This window comes from Sinocyclocheilus anshuiensis, unplaced genomic scaffold (genome assembly GCF_001515605.1).
Source record: "Sinocyclocheilus anshuiensis isolate Anshui unplaced genomic scaffold, SAMN03320099.WGS_v1.1 scaffold185, whole genome shotgun sequence".
Classification (NCBI taxonomy): domain Eukaryota; kingdom Metazoa; phylum Chordata; class Actinopteri; order Cypriniformes; family Cyprinidae; genus Sinocyclocheilus; species Sinocyclocheilus anshuiensis.
In genome coordinates, this window is record NW_015539887.1 from 73,348 (window position 1) to 87,552 (window position 14,205).

At 36.1% G+C, this 14,205-nt stretch overlaps 2 protein-coding genes across 2 annotated transcripts in view; both read left to right on the forward strand.

Moving 5' to 3' along the window:
- The window catches only part of LOC107685580 (caspase-2-like), a 19,724-nt gene extending 13,529 nt beyond the window's left edge, over nt 1-6,195 (forward strand). The window contains exons 10-13 of the mRNA XM_016482226.1: nt 681-869; nt 1,456-1,565; nt 2,901-2,977; nt 6,066-6,195. Coding sequence (XP_016337712.1) covers nt 681-869; nt 1,456-1,565; nt 2,901-2,977; nt 6,066-6,195 — 506 coding nt within the window. The remainder of the gene's footprint in view (nt 1-680; nt 870-1,455; nt 1,566-2,900; nt 2,978-6,065) is intronic.
- LOC107685513 (chloride channel protein 1-like) overlaps nt 6,171-14,205 on the forward strand; it is a 57,081-nt gene continuing 49,046 nt past the window's right edge. Inside the window, exon 1 of the mRNA XM_016482105.1 lies at nt 6,171-6,231. Within this exon, the coding sequence (XP_016337591.1) occupies nt 6,229-6,231 (3 nt within the window). The 5' untranslated portion in view covers nt 6,171-6,228. The remainder of the gene's footprint in view (nt 6,232-14,205) is intronic.

The following is a 14,205-nucleotide window of genomic DNA, read 5'->3' on the forward strand; positions in this document are numbered from 1 at the left end:
TTGTTAAAATGTCAAGTTTTCTTTGACTAAAACTAGACTAAAATGTTGCGACTTTTAGGCCTGGTTTCACAGACAGGGCTTAGACTAAGCCAGGATTATGCCATAGTTTAATAAGGACATTTAAGTAATTTTTATAAACATGCCTTAGAAAAAAATATTACAGGTGTGCATCTTGAGACAAAACAAAGGCATTGATATATTTTAAGATCTTAAATTAGGCTTAAGCCTTGTCTGTGAAACCAGGGGCATGTCGACTAAAACTTGACTAAAACTAAATAGGATAAGTTTGACTAAATATGATAAAAACTAACAAGTTAATACAATATTAAGTATGTGTTGAGTAATATATAGTAGTATTTCCAGACACGTTTATTGAATTCTTTGAAAGTGAAAAATGGTAAAGATGCACATTATGTGCCTCATGCCAAAAACAAATCTCTGAGGCATATTGTATGGAAGTGTGATGGTTTTAATTCATTGAGGAATTAGTTTTATTGAGCTGAAGCATTTAAATAGGTTTTTAATAAAGTCTGTTTAAAAAAGAAAAAACCTTGTAAACGAACTTTATTGTATACCTTTATTGTACTTTAAATTGACAATGAAATATAAAATAACCACGGAAGCTAGCATGGTGTTAAATCACTAACAAACAAACAAACAAACATTTCTTTCTGGTTCAGAGGAGATGGACAATGGTGTGGACCAGTTGGATGGTCAGGAACGGACTCAATCTCCAGGCTGTGAACAGGGGGATGCTGGCAGAGAGGGGGAAAGAGATGACAAAGAGAGGGAGGAGAAAGACAGGGAGAGACTGAGAGTCAAACTGCCCCAGAGATCCGACATGATCTGCGGCTTTGCCACCCTCAAAGGTTTCAGTGTGTATACATTGTTGTATCTTCATCTGATTTTCTTACCATTCATCATTTCATATGTGACCCTGGACCACAAAACCAGTCTTAAGTCGCTGGGGTATATTTTTAGTAATAGCCAAAAATTCATTGTATGGGTCAAAATTATCGATTTTTCTTTTATGCCAAAAATCATTAGGATATTAAGTAAAGATCATGTTCCATGAAGATATTTTGTAAATTTCCTACCGTAAATATATTAAAACTTAATTTTTGATTAGTAATATGCATTGCTAATAACTTCATTTGGACAACTTTAAAGGCAATTTTCTCAGTATTTAGATTTTTTTGCACCCTCCGTTTCGATTTTCAAATAGTTTTATCTCGGCCAAATATTGTCATATCCTAACAAACCATACATCAATGGAAAGCTTATTTATTCAGCTTTCAGATGATGTATAAATCTCAATTAAAAAATTTATTCAGCTTTCAGATGATGTATAAATCTCAATTTCGAAAAATGGAACCTTATGACTGGTTTTGTGGTCCAGGGTCACGTATGTCACCGCCTGTGCAGATTGCTGATGTTTTGTGTTTTGTGCTTCAGGCACTGCTGCAATGAGAAACACCAAGAAAGGGTCCTGGTTCATTCAGGAACTGAACAGCGCAATCAGACAGAGAGCCAACGACACACACCTGGCAGACATTCTTGTGCAGGTAAAACGTTTTAGTCCACTGTCTTTTTTGAATACAATGATTTATCGTATGGCCATTTATCTAAACAATGTTAAAGGGATCCCCGGGTATTAAGACATGTATAGCTTAATATAACGTAAATTATGTCCCTTATTTAAATATATAGTAGAAACCCCATGAAAGATGTATGTTATTTTAAAAAATCGACATGGTTTTTGGACTATGGGGGGCGCCATTAATTTATGTGCACAGTACATTCTGCGTCGATGACGTCAAATGGTTGCACTCGGTGAGCTACTGGCGCTTATTTCGATAGTCTTTGGCTTTTTACCACACGCAACACAACTCAGAAAATAAAATACTGATACGATATCACATTGTGTGACTTTTGGTTGTAATTTTCAGTCGAAGGGCAACAAGAGAAGCAATGCAAGACTTCACAAGAAGAGGAGAAAAGAATGGGAAGATGCCTGTGGACGAATAAAACTTCCTAAAGACCAGCTTCTTTATTCACTCCACTTTAGTCCTGATGCCTTTGAGTCTTTTAGTAGACCACAGCTACTGAAAGAGCTTACAAATGGCTGAGAAACGCTATGTCATCCTGTAAACATGCCGACGCTAATCATGACGCGCGGCCACTAGAGGAGTTTCTCAGCACAGATTTTCCTCTAGATCCGGGGTGTTTAGACTCCATGTGGGGAAAAATCGATGGTACAGCATTTGGTTTAAGCCTATGCTTATCCATCTCCACCTGTAAGCTCTTTCAGTAGCTGTGGTCATCATATCAGTATTTTATTTTCCGAGTTGTCTATTCCGAGTTGGGTTGTGATAAAATTAGGAACAGGTAGCAGCAGTAGCTCCCCGAGTGCAACCATTTTACGTCATCAGAATAATGGCGCCCCCCATAGTCCAAAATATGTATAAAACGATGTGATTTTTAAAATAACATAAATCTTTAATGGGTCTTCTACTACATATTTCAGGAAGAGACATAATTTACGTTATATTAAGCCATACAAGTCTTAATACCCAGGGATCCCTTTAACATGTTGGCACATTGATATTGAGTTCAGTTGATATCCATGCAAAATCAGATTTTAATGATAAAGTGTTTTATAAATTACACCTTATTCACAACTTGTTACAGCTTAATCATGAAAAGCCTGACATATGAAATTATAGTCAGAAAAATGTAATTTTTTTTTACATTGAACAGTTAATTAAACATTGAGAGAAAATCTAAAAGGCCTAAAATATAATTATTTCAAATATAATAAAAAAAAATTAATATAAAATATGATGATGAAGGCTTAATATGGTTAAAATGTATTTTGCACTTTCTGTTGTTTTCTGTAGGTAAACAGTCGAATTAAAAGCAGAGAGGGATACGCACCTGGTTCAGCCCATCATGGACTCCTCCTTGCTCGCCAGAAGTAACAAAAACAAGAAGAGGTGGAAGTAAAACAGAAATCAAGCTGGGAGGGGTTCAGGCCCGCAGATAGATGGGGAGGCATGTTGCCGCTAGTAATGGCTGATGTCGTTAATGTGAGATGAGGCGTAGATTAGCCGTGTGCCACAGCGAAGAAAAGACAAGCAAATCTGGACCTGTATTATCTATTTAACACAAAACACAAGTACGCTCATTTGGGCTCAACTGTTTCAGTCACTCTCTCCGCCAGCTCTTTGTTTGAGTCTTTGTGTTTTTATTCACTACACTTCGTAGTGATTTTTTAAAACCATTTTCTTGCCCTTTTCATAAAATTGATCCTTATTTATTTAATATATCCTGACAGTGATTGTTTTAGGATTTGAATCATCTGTTTCATGTTAACTACAGAATGTGTAGATTAAAGGGTTAGTTCACCCAAAAATTCTGTCATTAATTACTCACCCTTTTCCCTAAGTACTACCCCAACAACTAGACACTCACACACACACACACACTCACTCACTCCCCAGGCACGAAGCACATGCAGAAAACACTGCCCTCAGAACTGATTTTGATGCAGTAGTGGAAGCTCAGCGCACGTGTGTACATCCATCACTTGCTGTACGCTCAGAGTCATGTAAATCTACTTACACCCATTCCATGTGTCATCTGTTTCACATTCCTCAGCACAATGACGGGTTCATTAGGATGCGTGTGTGCATTATTTACAATGGATAGATCAGTTTTTAGGTCAGAGTTAAAAAAAAAAAATTATTTTATTTTCTAGGATGCACTTAGAGAATGTATTATTGTTTTTATGCCTTGCTCTTTTTTTTTTTTATTTTTTTACAAAAATTGCTACGAGTGAATATGCCATTTGTGAGATATATGTGAAAAAAATCCCATTTGTTTTCGTGATATATAGGGAGAGATTGGGGTTAAAAATAACCCCAAATCAAATATATTTTTTTATTCCAATATTTTCTTTTTTAACAGCTGTATAAAATTTGCCACAGAATTACCCTTTTTTTTAACCAAAGCCAACATTTGATCAGTCTTTTGTTTTATCAGATTTATTTTTATTTGTTTGTTTTCAATTTACTTTGTACAGTTTTTTTTCTTCTTCTCAGTAACTCGTGTATTGTATGTTTTGTAATTGTGGAGCCTTTTTATAGCTAACCCGTAAGCTTGTTGGTACATTCAGAGCAGCTGTCACACATACACGGTTGTATGCATAGACATGCATAGTAACATTGTGCCAGTACTATACTAAACCCCTCCATACCATTTCACAGAGCCGATCTGCTCTTACTTTATCTTTGGTTTCCTCAGTGCAGCTTAGCATGCATTGTATCAACATCAGTACAACTTCAAATGAATGTTTTCTGTAAGTACTGCGGCATGACATCTGTTAATTTTCTTTAGTAACCCTGTATTCACCATGGCAGCTTTATTGAACTTTAATAGGGCTTCCTGACTCAGAGTTAAAAGTTAAACTATTTCTCTATTTTGGTTGGCATATAAAAGTTATTTTTAAAAACGTATCAATACACTTGATCATTCTGTAGATATTCATGCAATTCTAAAAGTTCCAGATTTCACTTGCATTCCAAATTGTTTTCAATGCGGAGTATTGTCAAAATGAAATGTATGTATCCTCATAATATGTTTCTTAATTATGCCTGTACATATGAATATTTCTTATACTCTTGCACATTACATTTCACTTTAAACATTCTGTGTGCCAACAAATTCACATTATGGAGACTGGAAGTATGCTGTCTTAAAGAAAAGCCTACAGGTGGCGGTAGAGAGCTTTTGTACCTCATCAGCTCACCTTGAGTCATTTAGAGGTTCCAGGATTTAGACACAGTCTTCCTGTTCTACACACACAACATTATTCCTCCTGGGAATGTAGAGTGTACATTTGAGTGTGCTGTTTTCCATCTGTGTCTGTGTCTTCCTGATCCAGTAGCCATGACCTTTAGGTTAAAGGTCATACCTTTGACCTTCTGACACTGCCATGGCATCCATTTCACACTCAACCACAGGTTATCACTCAACATGATTATTTTATTCTTCTGTATTTTATTTTAGAAGCCAATGATGTAGATGTACACTGTTCATGCTGATATTGATTTCAAGCAACTGTTGCTTTGTTGGGTTTTATTCTTTTATATTTTAACTAATAAGCTTCTTTGAACTGGGAGAATAATATGGGCATAGGTTCATTTTAAGCAAACATTAAAATCCTAAATATAAAGTGAGGGACTGGTGCAGATAAATCATTTATAAAAGATTACTTTCATATTGGGCAAAAGTGCCATGATTATTTAGAAAAAAAAAGACTGGTTATTTGATGAAATACTAGTTATTTTCATCAGTCATTTGAAGTTTTAAATGAAAAACAAAACTAAAGTAAGAAACATAAAATGTATATACTAAGAAAATGTATTAATTTCAGACCCAAAGTTTTGCTATACTGTGTAAGTATTTCTTTAATCCTGCACTCGTTCCATTGAGAGAACGCCAGCATATTTACAGTACGTTCTCCAAAACCAGCCTAACTTTGTTTTACACAACTCCCCCAACTGTATTTATAGATAATCAATGTATTTCTCAGGCTGTGTTAAACTGGTTTTGAATGTGTGTTCAGAATTGTAATGGGGAATGCGTTGTGACATTTAGCCCCTCAGGTTCTAGTTGTGGTAACAAATGTTTAAAAGTTCCCCTATGAAGGTATTAAAACCCACAATGGACAGATACATATTATAAAATCCAGTTTAGTTCCTGCCAGATGAGTGCCTAGCAAACTTGATATTAAATGGTTTATTCACTGCCTTTTTTCATCTGTACTAACCAACTATGAAGGGTGCTTAAAGAAACTTTAGGGAAACTGTAATTTTTGTATTTTTGTAATGCAAAAGCTGCCATGTAATAAAGAAATACTGTTCCAAAGACCTTTGAGTTGCGTTGTGGAGTGTATTGTCTGGTTGGTTATAATTGAGTGTCAGCCATGTTGGATGTTATTCTCTGTATTGAGTTGTTTAGTATTAGATGTCTCTCACTCCCTCTCCCTCTCTGTTTTTCAGAGTTGTCCTTGGCTTCCGTGGTGATGCATTTTTATCCGCGTGCTCGGGTTTCTCTGTCCTGCCGTGGCTGCATGAACGGCCGTCATTGTACCGATCCCATAACACCTACCCATCTGACCTGTTAGCGTGACTCCAGCACTGAAGCCTTCGCCGCAAGGCCCAGATGGTATGTATATAAATGCGTGGAGGATTACTTTAATCACTTTATTTATTTTGAAGCTTTATTTAGTTGTCCACCGAGGTATATCCTGGCCAATCGATTGGAAGGCCCAGTTGTGATATAAAAAGCGACAACCTACACAATGTATTTCAGAAGTCCCGAAGGGTTGCGTATGAGGTTTTGCTGCACTTTTAGCTCATCAGATCAGTGGATGCTTAACTCGGACGTCTCTCTAAGTTAATGCCTGTAAACATTTCGGACTCTAGAAGCCATGAGTTGGCAGAGAGTTTACATATTCATCATCCTGTTAATCAGAGTAGTGGTTGAATCACAGCAAGAGTGTGTTGTATTTTAAGACACTGCGGGGCATCTGAGTTTCCTCGCTGCTGCATTGAACGCTGTTGTAAGACCTTGATTAGCTGGTTCTGGTGTTTTTAATTAGGGTTGGAGCTAAACTCTGCAGGACTGAGTCTGGTGACCCCTGGTCTACATAAAAAGAAAATGATACAAAAGTCTAGAATATTCCCACATTAAAGGGATAGTTCACAATTCAAAAATGAAAATTCTGTCATTACTCACCCTCATGTTGTTCCAAACCTGTTCATCTCCGGAACACAAATTAAGATATTTTTGATGGAATATGAGAGCCTATCTTATTTTGTGTTCCGAAGATGAATGAAGGTCTTACGGGTTTGAAACGACATGAGGGTGAGTAATTAATGGGTGATTTTTGGGTGAATTAACCCTTTAAAAGAATGGTCACCCTACAAGAATTTACCATGGTAAACATAACCAAAATACAATAGATGCAAGTTATTGTTAACATTGCAAAACTATGACAAAAATCTGTTTATATTTCTATACTAGTTCTGAAATACCTAGAGATATTAGAGTATTTCAAAAGTGTATTTTAGAGCACTGGAAAAGTCATGTAAATGAATCACATTTTCTTAATTCTGAAGTCTTTTATCAGGTAGAAATAATCTTAGAATTTGATATGAAAAAATATTTTGGTAACACTTTACAGTTAGGTTCTGTTTTTTAGCGTTTGTTTACGTCAGTTAATATGAGCTAACGATGTCAAATACTTCTGAAGCGTTTATTAATCTTTGTTAATGGTGATTTTAACATTTACAAATACACTATTAAAATCAAAAGTTGTATCTGTTAATATTATTTAATAGACCTGCACTAACATGAATGTACAATGAGCAGTTGTATTTTTATTAACAAACGTTAATAAAGATGAAGAAATACATTTGTTACAGTATTTCTTCATCTTTATTAACAAACGTTAATAAAGATGAAGAAATACTGTAATAAATGTATTGCTCATTGCTCAACTGTTCACAATTGGGACCTTATTGTGAAGTGTTACCAGTATTTTTTATATGAATATTTCATAAACTTTTCTGCCATTCAGGTAATTTTCAGACTTTTATCCAAAGTTATTTAGAGTGCAATTTTATTTATTTTTTTAAATCTTGGAAATATCAGGGAATTTCGAAGATATGATTCCTGGGCCTGGAAAGGAATAAAAATGTATAAAATTGAAATTATTAAAAACTTATAAAGTAAGTTAAAGAAAGTTATGTAAATTTTCATAGCATTTCTCCCAATCTCTGTTAAGTTAATTTATTAAAAATGCTATCCATTTGTCCGCAAATCACTGTAAAAAAAAAAAAAGTATAATAATTTTTAGAAAGTATGGTAACCCAGAATATTTCTATAATTCCAAATAGAATTACAGTTCATTTAAGGTATAACTTTTCCAAGGTTTTCACGGTCATGGAATATGTCAGGTTAAACAAAAAAAAAAAAGGAGTTCCAAAATAGTGATTTAGGTCCTGGAAATGTTTTGAAAATTAATAAAATAATAACATTTCATGGAAATTTCTTACTGATCTCTTAACTCTAAAGTATTGCTCTTTGTAAGTGCAATCTCTATCAAATAATTTAAAGTCCTTATCCCGTACTCTAGGATAGGAAAAATTCTGGAAACTCATAGCTCACAATGATTGAGAACCCTGACCTTTGTTACCAGCTTGCTAATATACCAAATTTGCCTATACCATGTATTTGACAGAAACTATGGATACCATAGTAATGTTTTGCAAGGGTTGTGAATATCTGCATGTTTGTGATGTGTTTGCTTTCTCTGCTCCTCCGTAAGTGTTGTTGGTGCAGTGTATTACAGGTAGGCCGACTCTTTGCCAGTTTGTGGATGGTGTGTTCCAGTGTATCTAATTGAAGAATCACACGTCTCAGCATTTTTCTTGCAAGTGTGTGTTGCGGGTACTGTAACATAAGAGTGAGACAGCGTGTGTATCTTTTGCTTTGAGAGGGGTGGTGTGTGTAACTGAATAAATGGGTAAGAGTCGGTGAGTGTATGTTTCATTTGCTGTAACACAGGAGTGAGACTGTGTGTGTTTATTTTTGGCTCAGTGCGAGCGTGTCGATGGCTGCCGATGCGTCGCAAAGGAAAGCTCTGAGATACCAGCAAACCCTGGTCAGTCACTGTCTTTCTGTACCTCTTTTTCTCTCCCGTTGTTTTGTTGTCTTACTCCGCGACGTTTCGCTGTCTTGCTTTTGGTGGGTAGCTTGCTGAGATTTGTCGTGGTCGGTCTGGTCTGTTCTAACCTAGAAATGCTTGTCTGCCCAAAATATGACTCTTTAAATAATGGGTCTCAAAGTCTTTCACTTCACTAGCCTCGGCTTTAATTGATTTTCCATTCTATTCTTAGTGGTGGCGACACACATGGAGCTCACTGGGCTGTTCTAGCACAACTCATGAATAGGTATGAGAATTGTCGTAACCCATGTCAACACCCTACTGATTAAAGACAATCTGTCTCGTAAACTTGCATTAGAGTCAATACAATGGATTTGTGCTTCCTTATCAGATGCTTATTGGGAGAGAACAATGTTTGCATGTTCTGCTTCCCACCTCCTTGCTTTTTTAATGCTTGTCAGTCATTTTACGGTTACTTCAGGTTGCTTCCCGTTGCAGCATTTTCTTTTTGTGAACTCCATTTACTGGCGTCATTTGGAGTGAAAAAAAGTCTCAGGTTTCTGAAAGTTCTGTAAAACTCCTCGAATGCCCTTAAGGATTATTTGCAATGTCGTAGACTTGCTGAGCTAAGCAGATGTGTGGACCAAACCTCGTGATTTGTGTGTATTCATGCTAACCTACGCACTCCATCTCTGCTGCTATACGCTAGCAGAAACCCGAGCATGCAGGTTAAATATACGCCTGGCCCTGCTGCTCTCGATGGCCGCTATACAGCAGAGAGGAACATATGGTCAGGTGCATTGAGCTATTTGTTAGAGTTTGGTTCTATTGGACAGCTTATTAGGAAGGCCCAAAGATTGTATTAAAGTAAAAGGAAATAGATTGAACACAAAAGGTCAAGTGTCAAAAGAAAGCGCGAGAGAATAGTCATAAATTTGGTACGTGAGAAAGTGAGACGAGGGGGCGAAAGAGCGCCAATTCATTAGCTGTCAGTTTTGCACTGTCACAAGTCATTAAGTTCCCACACACAGGCTCCCTTCAACCTTCCATTTCTCCACCTGTCTAACTCTCTTCTCTCACACGCGAGTTCCCACATCGATTTTCCTCTCCTGCCGCACAATATGGGAAGATCGCCAGGGCTGGGAGCTTTTTTTAACCTTTTTAAATTTTACGCATAAACGCATTACTGCCCCTGCCGTCCCCTTTCTGTCTGTCTCGCACACGAAGAAGATTCCTGTAGCGAAAATGATCCAGTCAGAGAAAAACTTGATCAGTAGCCTTATTCATAGGCTTTATGTGAATGTTTTCCTCTTTATAATCAGATTTAATACACTGTTGCTATTCTGTTGCTGCTGAAAGAGTGTTTTTCGCTCAATATATTATTACAAATGTGTGTGTGTTTAGAATTTGCCAGCTTGAAGGGATAGTTCACACAAAAATGAAAATTCTGTAATTAATTACTCTTATCGTTCCAAACCTGTTAGACCTTCGTTCATCTTCGGAACACAAATTAAGATATTTTTAATGAAATTTGAGAGCTTTCTGACCCTGTGTAGTAGGGCTGGGTTTTGACACAAATTTCGCTATTCGATTCGATTGTCATTCACAAGCTTTCGATTTGATTACCGATTCGATTCAATATCGATTATTTTGGTATATATCAGGTAAAGTACATGCCAAATTTTCAAGGAAAAAAAATCTCAACTAATGCTGTAAAATATACATGAGTCAGTTGGTACAACATTACTATAATATTGAAGGTTAAAATGAAGTTTTTACAATAATAAAGTTACAGTTACATATATTTTTTTACTTTAGTTCGTTTTTTTTTTAAATATAAACATTTCAATGGTGGCTGTCATAAAAACTTGATGGATTTATTCAAACATAAAACATAAATTGATTACACATATGTTATATGGTGCATATATTAAGCAAAATGCCCCTCTCTACAGTTTATTGTTTATTTTGGCATTTATTGTTTAAATGCTGCAACACAATGGACAGAATTTGAAATCTGAGACTCTGTTTCATATGAAAAGTACCAAAGCACAATGCTTACTGCTATTTATTGGATGGGAAGTAGCCTACCCTTCAATGTTCTGTTCATGAACTGAAAACAGGCTAAACTAATCGATTCTTGGGATTTAGGAATCGATATCGTTCCGTAAAAATGACAATCGATTAAAATCAAGAAATCAATATTTTTTTTACCCAGCCCTATTCACAAATGAGCACAACTTTTATGTATTTTGAAGCCTAAGTACAATTGCCAGAAGTACAAATGCAGTTCATGTGCTGCCGCGTCTGTTGAACTGAGGCGCTACAACGATCTGTCACTCCACATTAAACAGCGCAAACAGCGCCATTATTGTTTAAATGCTGCAATACAATGGACAGAATTTGAAATCTGAGACTTTGTTTTATATGAAAAGTACCAAAGCACAATGGTTATTGCAATTTATTGGATGGGAAGTACCCTTCAATGTTCCGTCCATTAACTGAAAGCAGGCTAGACTAATCGATTCTTGGGATTTAGGAATCGATATCGTTCCGTAAAAATGACAATCGGTTAATATCGAGATATCGAAATTTTTTACCCAGCCCTATTATGTAAGTATTCCACATTAACTCCTGTAAATAATGTTACATTTGAGATGGTCCTCAGATGACTATATATGCAGTTGACTGCATATTGATCAATCATGTTATCAGACATCAAGAGTATCTCTCAGTCTTTCTTCTAAACTGACCAGAGTAACTGTAATACCTGGATTGTGCAATGCTTTGTGATCCCATGGCAAGTGTAATTTGTCATTAAAAGTGTCTTAGGGTCTCCCAGTGAAACTCAGGTGCTTGAGCACTGTTATCTGCAGTATGCTTCATTGCTTGACTGTGCTAAATTTAGTTTAGAGTTATTGGGTTCACGTCAGGCTGGTTATTCATGATAATATTTGTGGGTTCAACCTCTCAGCAGGATTTACACTAATGCAGACAGTGTCCTACTGTGACAGACAAACAGTAATGATGGGCCTCACAGTGAGCACTGGGAAACTAGGTAGGATGAAAGATAAAGAAAAAAAGACAGATTCAGTCAGGGAATCAAGGCAAGTGAGAGTGAGTGAGTGAGTGAGTGAGTGAGTGAGAGAGAGAGAGAGAGAGAGAGAGAGAGCGAGAGAGAGAGAGTGTGGTGGGGTGTCGATTCGATTCAATATCGATTATTTTGGTATATATCAGGTAAAGTACATGCCAAATTTTCAAGGAAAAAAAATCTCAACTAATGCTGTAAAATATACATGAGTCAGTTGGTACAACATTACTATAATATTGAAGGTTAAAATGAAGTTTTTACAATAATAAAGTTACAGTTACATATGTTTTTTTACTTTAGTTCGTTTTTTTTTTAAATATAAACATTTCAATGGTGGCTGTCATAAAAACTTGATGGATTTATTCAAACATAAATTAAACATTGATTACACATATGTTATATGGTGCATATATTAAGCAAAATGCCCCTCTCTACAGTTTATTTTTCTATCTGACTAATGAATTTATGGTCACCGAATATGTTTTTTTCTGAGGTAAATGTGATGTTACGTGACATATTGTTTAGAAGCCATTATATTGACGTCTTTGCACGGCTGAAACACAGATTGAGCGATTACATGAGACAGGATACGGATTGTAAAGTTGTACTCTTTCTTTTAACTTACCTTCGGATGTTTAGTCATGTTTATTTTGTGCTGAAACTGGTATTAATGTGGAGGAGACGATCAGTTCATGTGCGCCTCGCGCTGCCGCGTCTGTTGAACTGAGGCGCTACAACGATCTGTCACTCCACATTAAACAGCGCCAAAACGGCATTTATTGTTTAAATGCTGCAATACAATGGACAGAATTTGAAATCTGAGACTTTGTTTTATATGAAAAGTACCAAAGCACAATGGTTATTGCAATTTATTGGATGGGAAGTACCCTTCAATGTTCCGTCCATTAACTGAAAGCAGGCTAGACTAATCGATTCTTGGGATTTAGGAATCGATATCGTTCCGTAAAAATGACAATCGGTTAATATCGAGATATCAATATTTTTTACCCAGCCCTACTGTGTAAACAGCAATGCAACTACCACATTCAAGGGCTGGAAAGGTAGTAAGGACATCGTTAAAATAGTCCGTGTAACATCAGCTGTTCAACCGTGATGTTATGAAGCTACAAGAATACTTTTTGTGTGCAAAGAAAACAAAAATAATGACTTTATTCAACAATTTCTTCTATTCCACGTGTTTCAAAAACTGACACGGAAGATAAGAAATTGTTTGATTAAGTCGTTATTTTTGTTTTATTTGCGCACAAAAAGTATTCTCACAAAGAGACACAGGATAAATGTTTGATATAATTTTTTAATCACATTGGAATCAAAACTGGGAATCGAAATAATCTGAATCGGAATTGATAAAATTCAAACGATACCCAACCCTATTAGCGTGTGTTGCTTTTTCAAATGCGTGTTAAAAGCGTGGAGGCATTTTCTCTTCTCAGCGCGTAAACTCGTGGGCACACACACACAAAGCCAATTCGGAAAGAAATAAAACACGCAGAAGTTACTTGAACACATAACAGAAAAAAAATTCAAATCGTAAGCGAATACTGAACCATAGATGTTGTACCAACAGTTCAACGTTATATTGAGAATTGTGACATCCCTAATGTGTACTTACAGTATACTTATCTAAGAAAGTACTGGGTAATACAAAGTAACTACATGGTTAAGATTAGGTTTAGAGGTAAGTTCAAGGTTATTAACTACAGTAGTTATTAGGGATGGGCGATATCTTATCGTTTGCGATATACCGGTAAAATTCTCCACACGATAAGAATTCGTCTTCCCGCGATAATAACAATAAAGTCTAGTTGTTGACATATTTCTGTGTGCGACTGTGTGGAGTGACGTGAAGGAAGGCGGACGTGAAATTGAGCAGCTCCTTCTACAATCTGGAACAGGTTTGGATAGGGCTGTACAGTGCGACAAAAATCGGTCTGAGTAATGTACTACAGTAGCACGTGTGCGACACGGTTTTACATGTGTATGAGTCGTTTACAAACAAAGATATTTTAATTTATTGACATGCTTTTTCTCCATATTAACTTCATAACATAGTCGAGTGTTTGAACTAACTTATTTTTGTGATCAGACGTGGTTTCGTATCACAGAATAAGGCAGAAATCATACTATTTAATAGCATTATATACAGTGATAAAGGCTATGTCGATTAGCATTGCATTATAAATATACTTTATCCTTATAAAAAATACCCAAGATTGCTTGAAGAACACAGATACCATATATTTTGTGCAATCGCATGTTTATCGTCTTCAGGTTTCCTGAGTTAAAATGTCTTTATCTGCGTTTTATTCAGCTACAGCGATCACTGGATACTTCTTCCTGGAGCATTACTTCTACT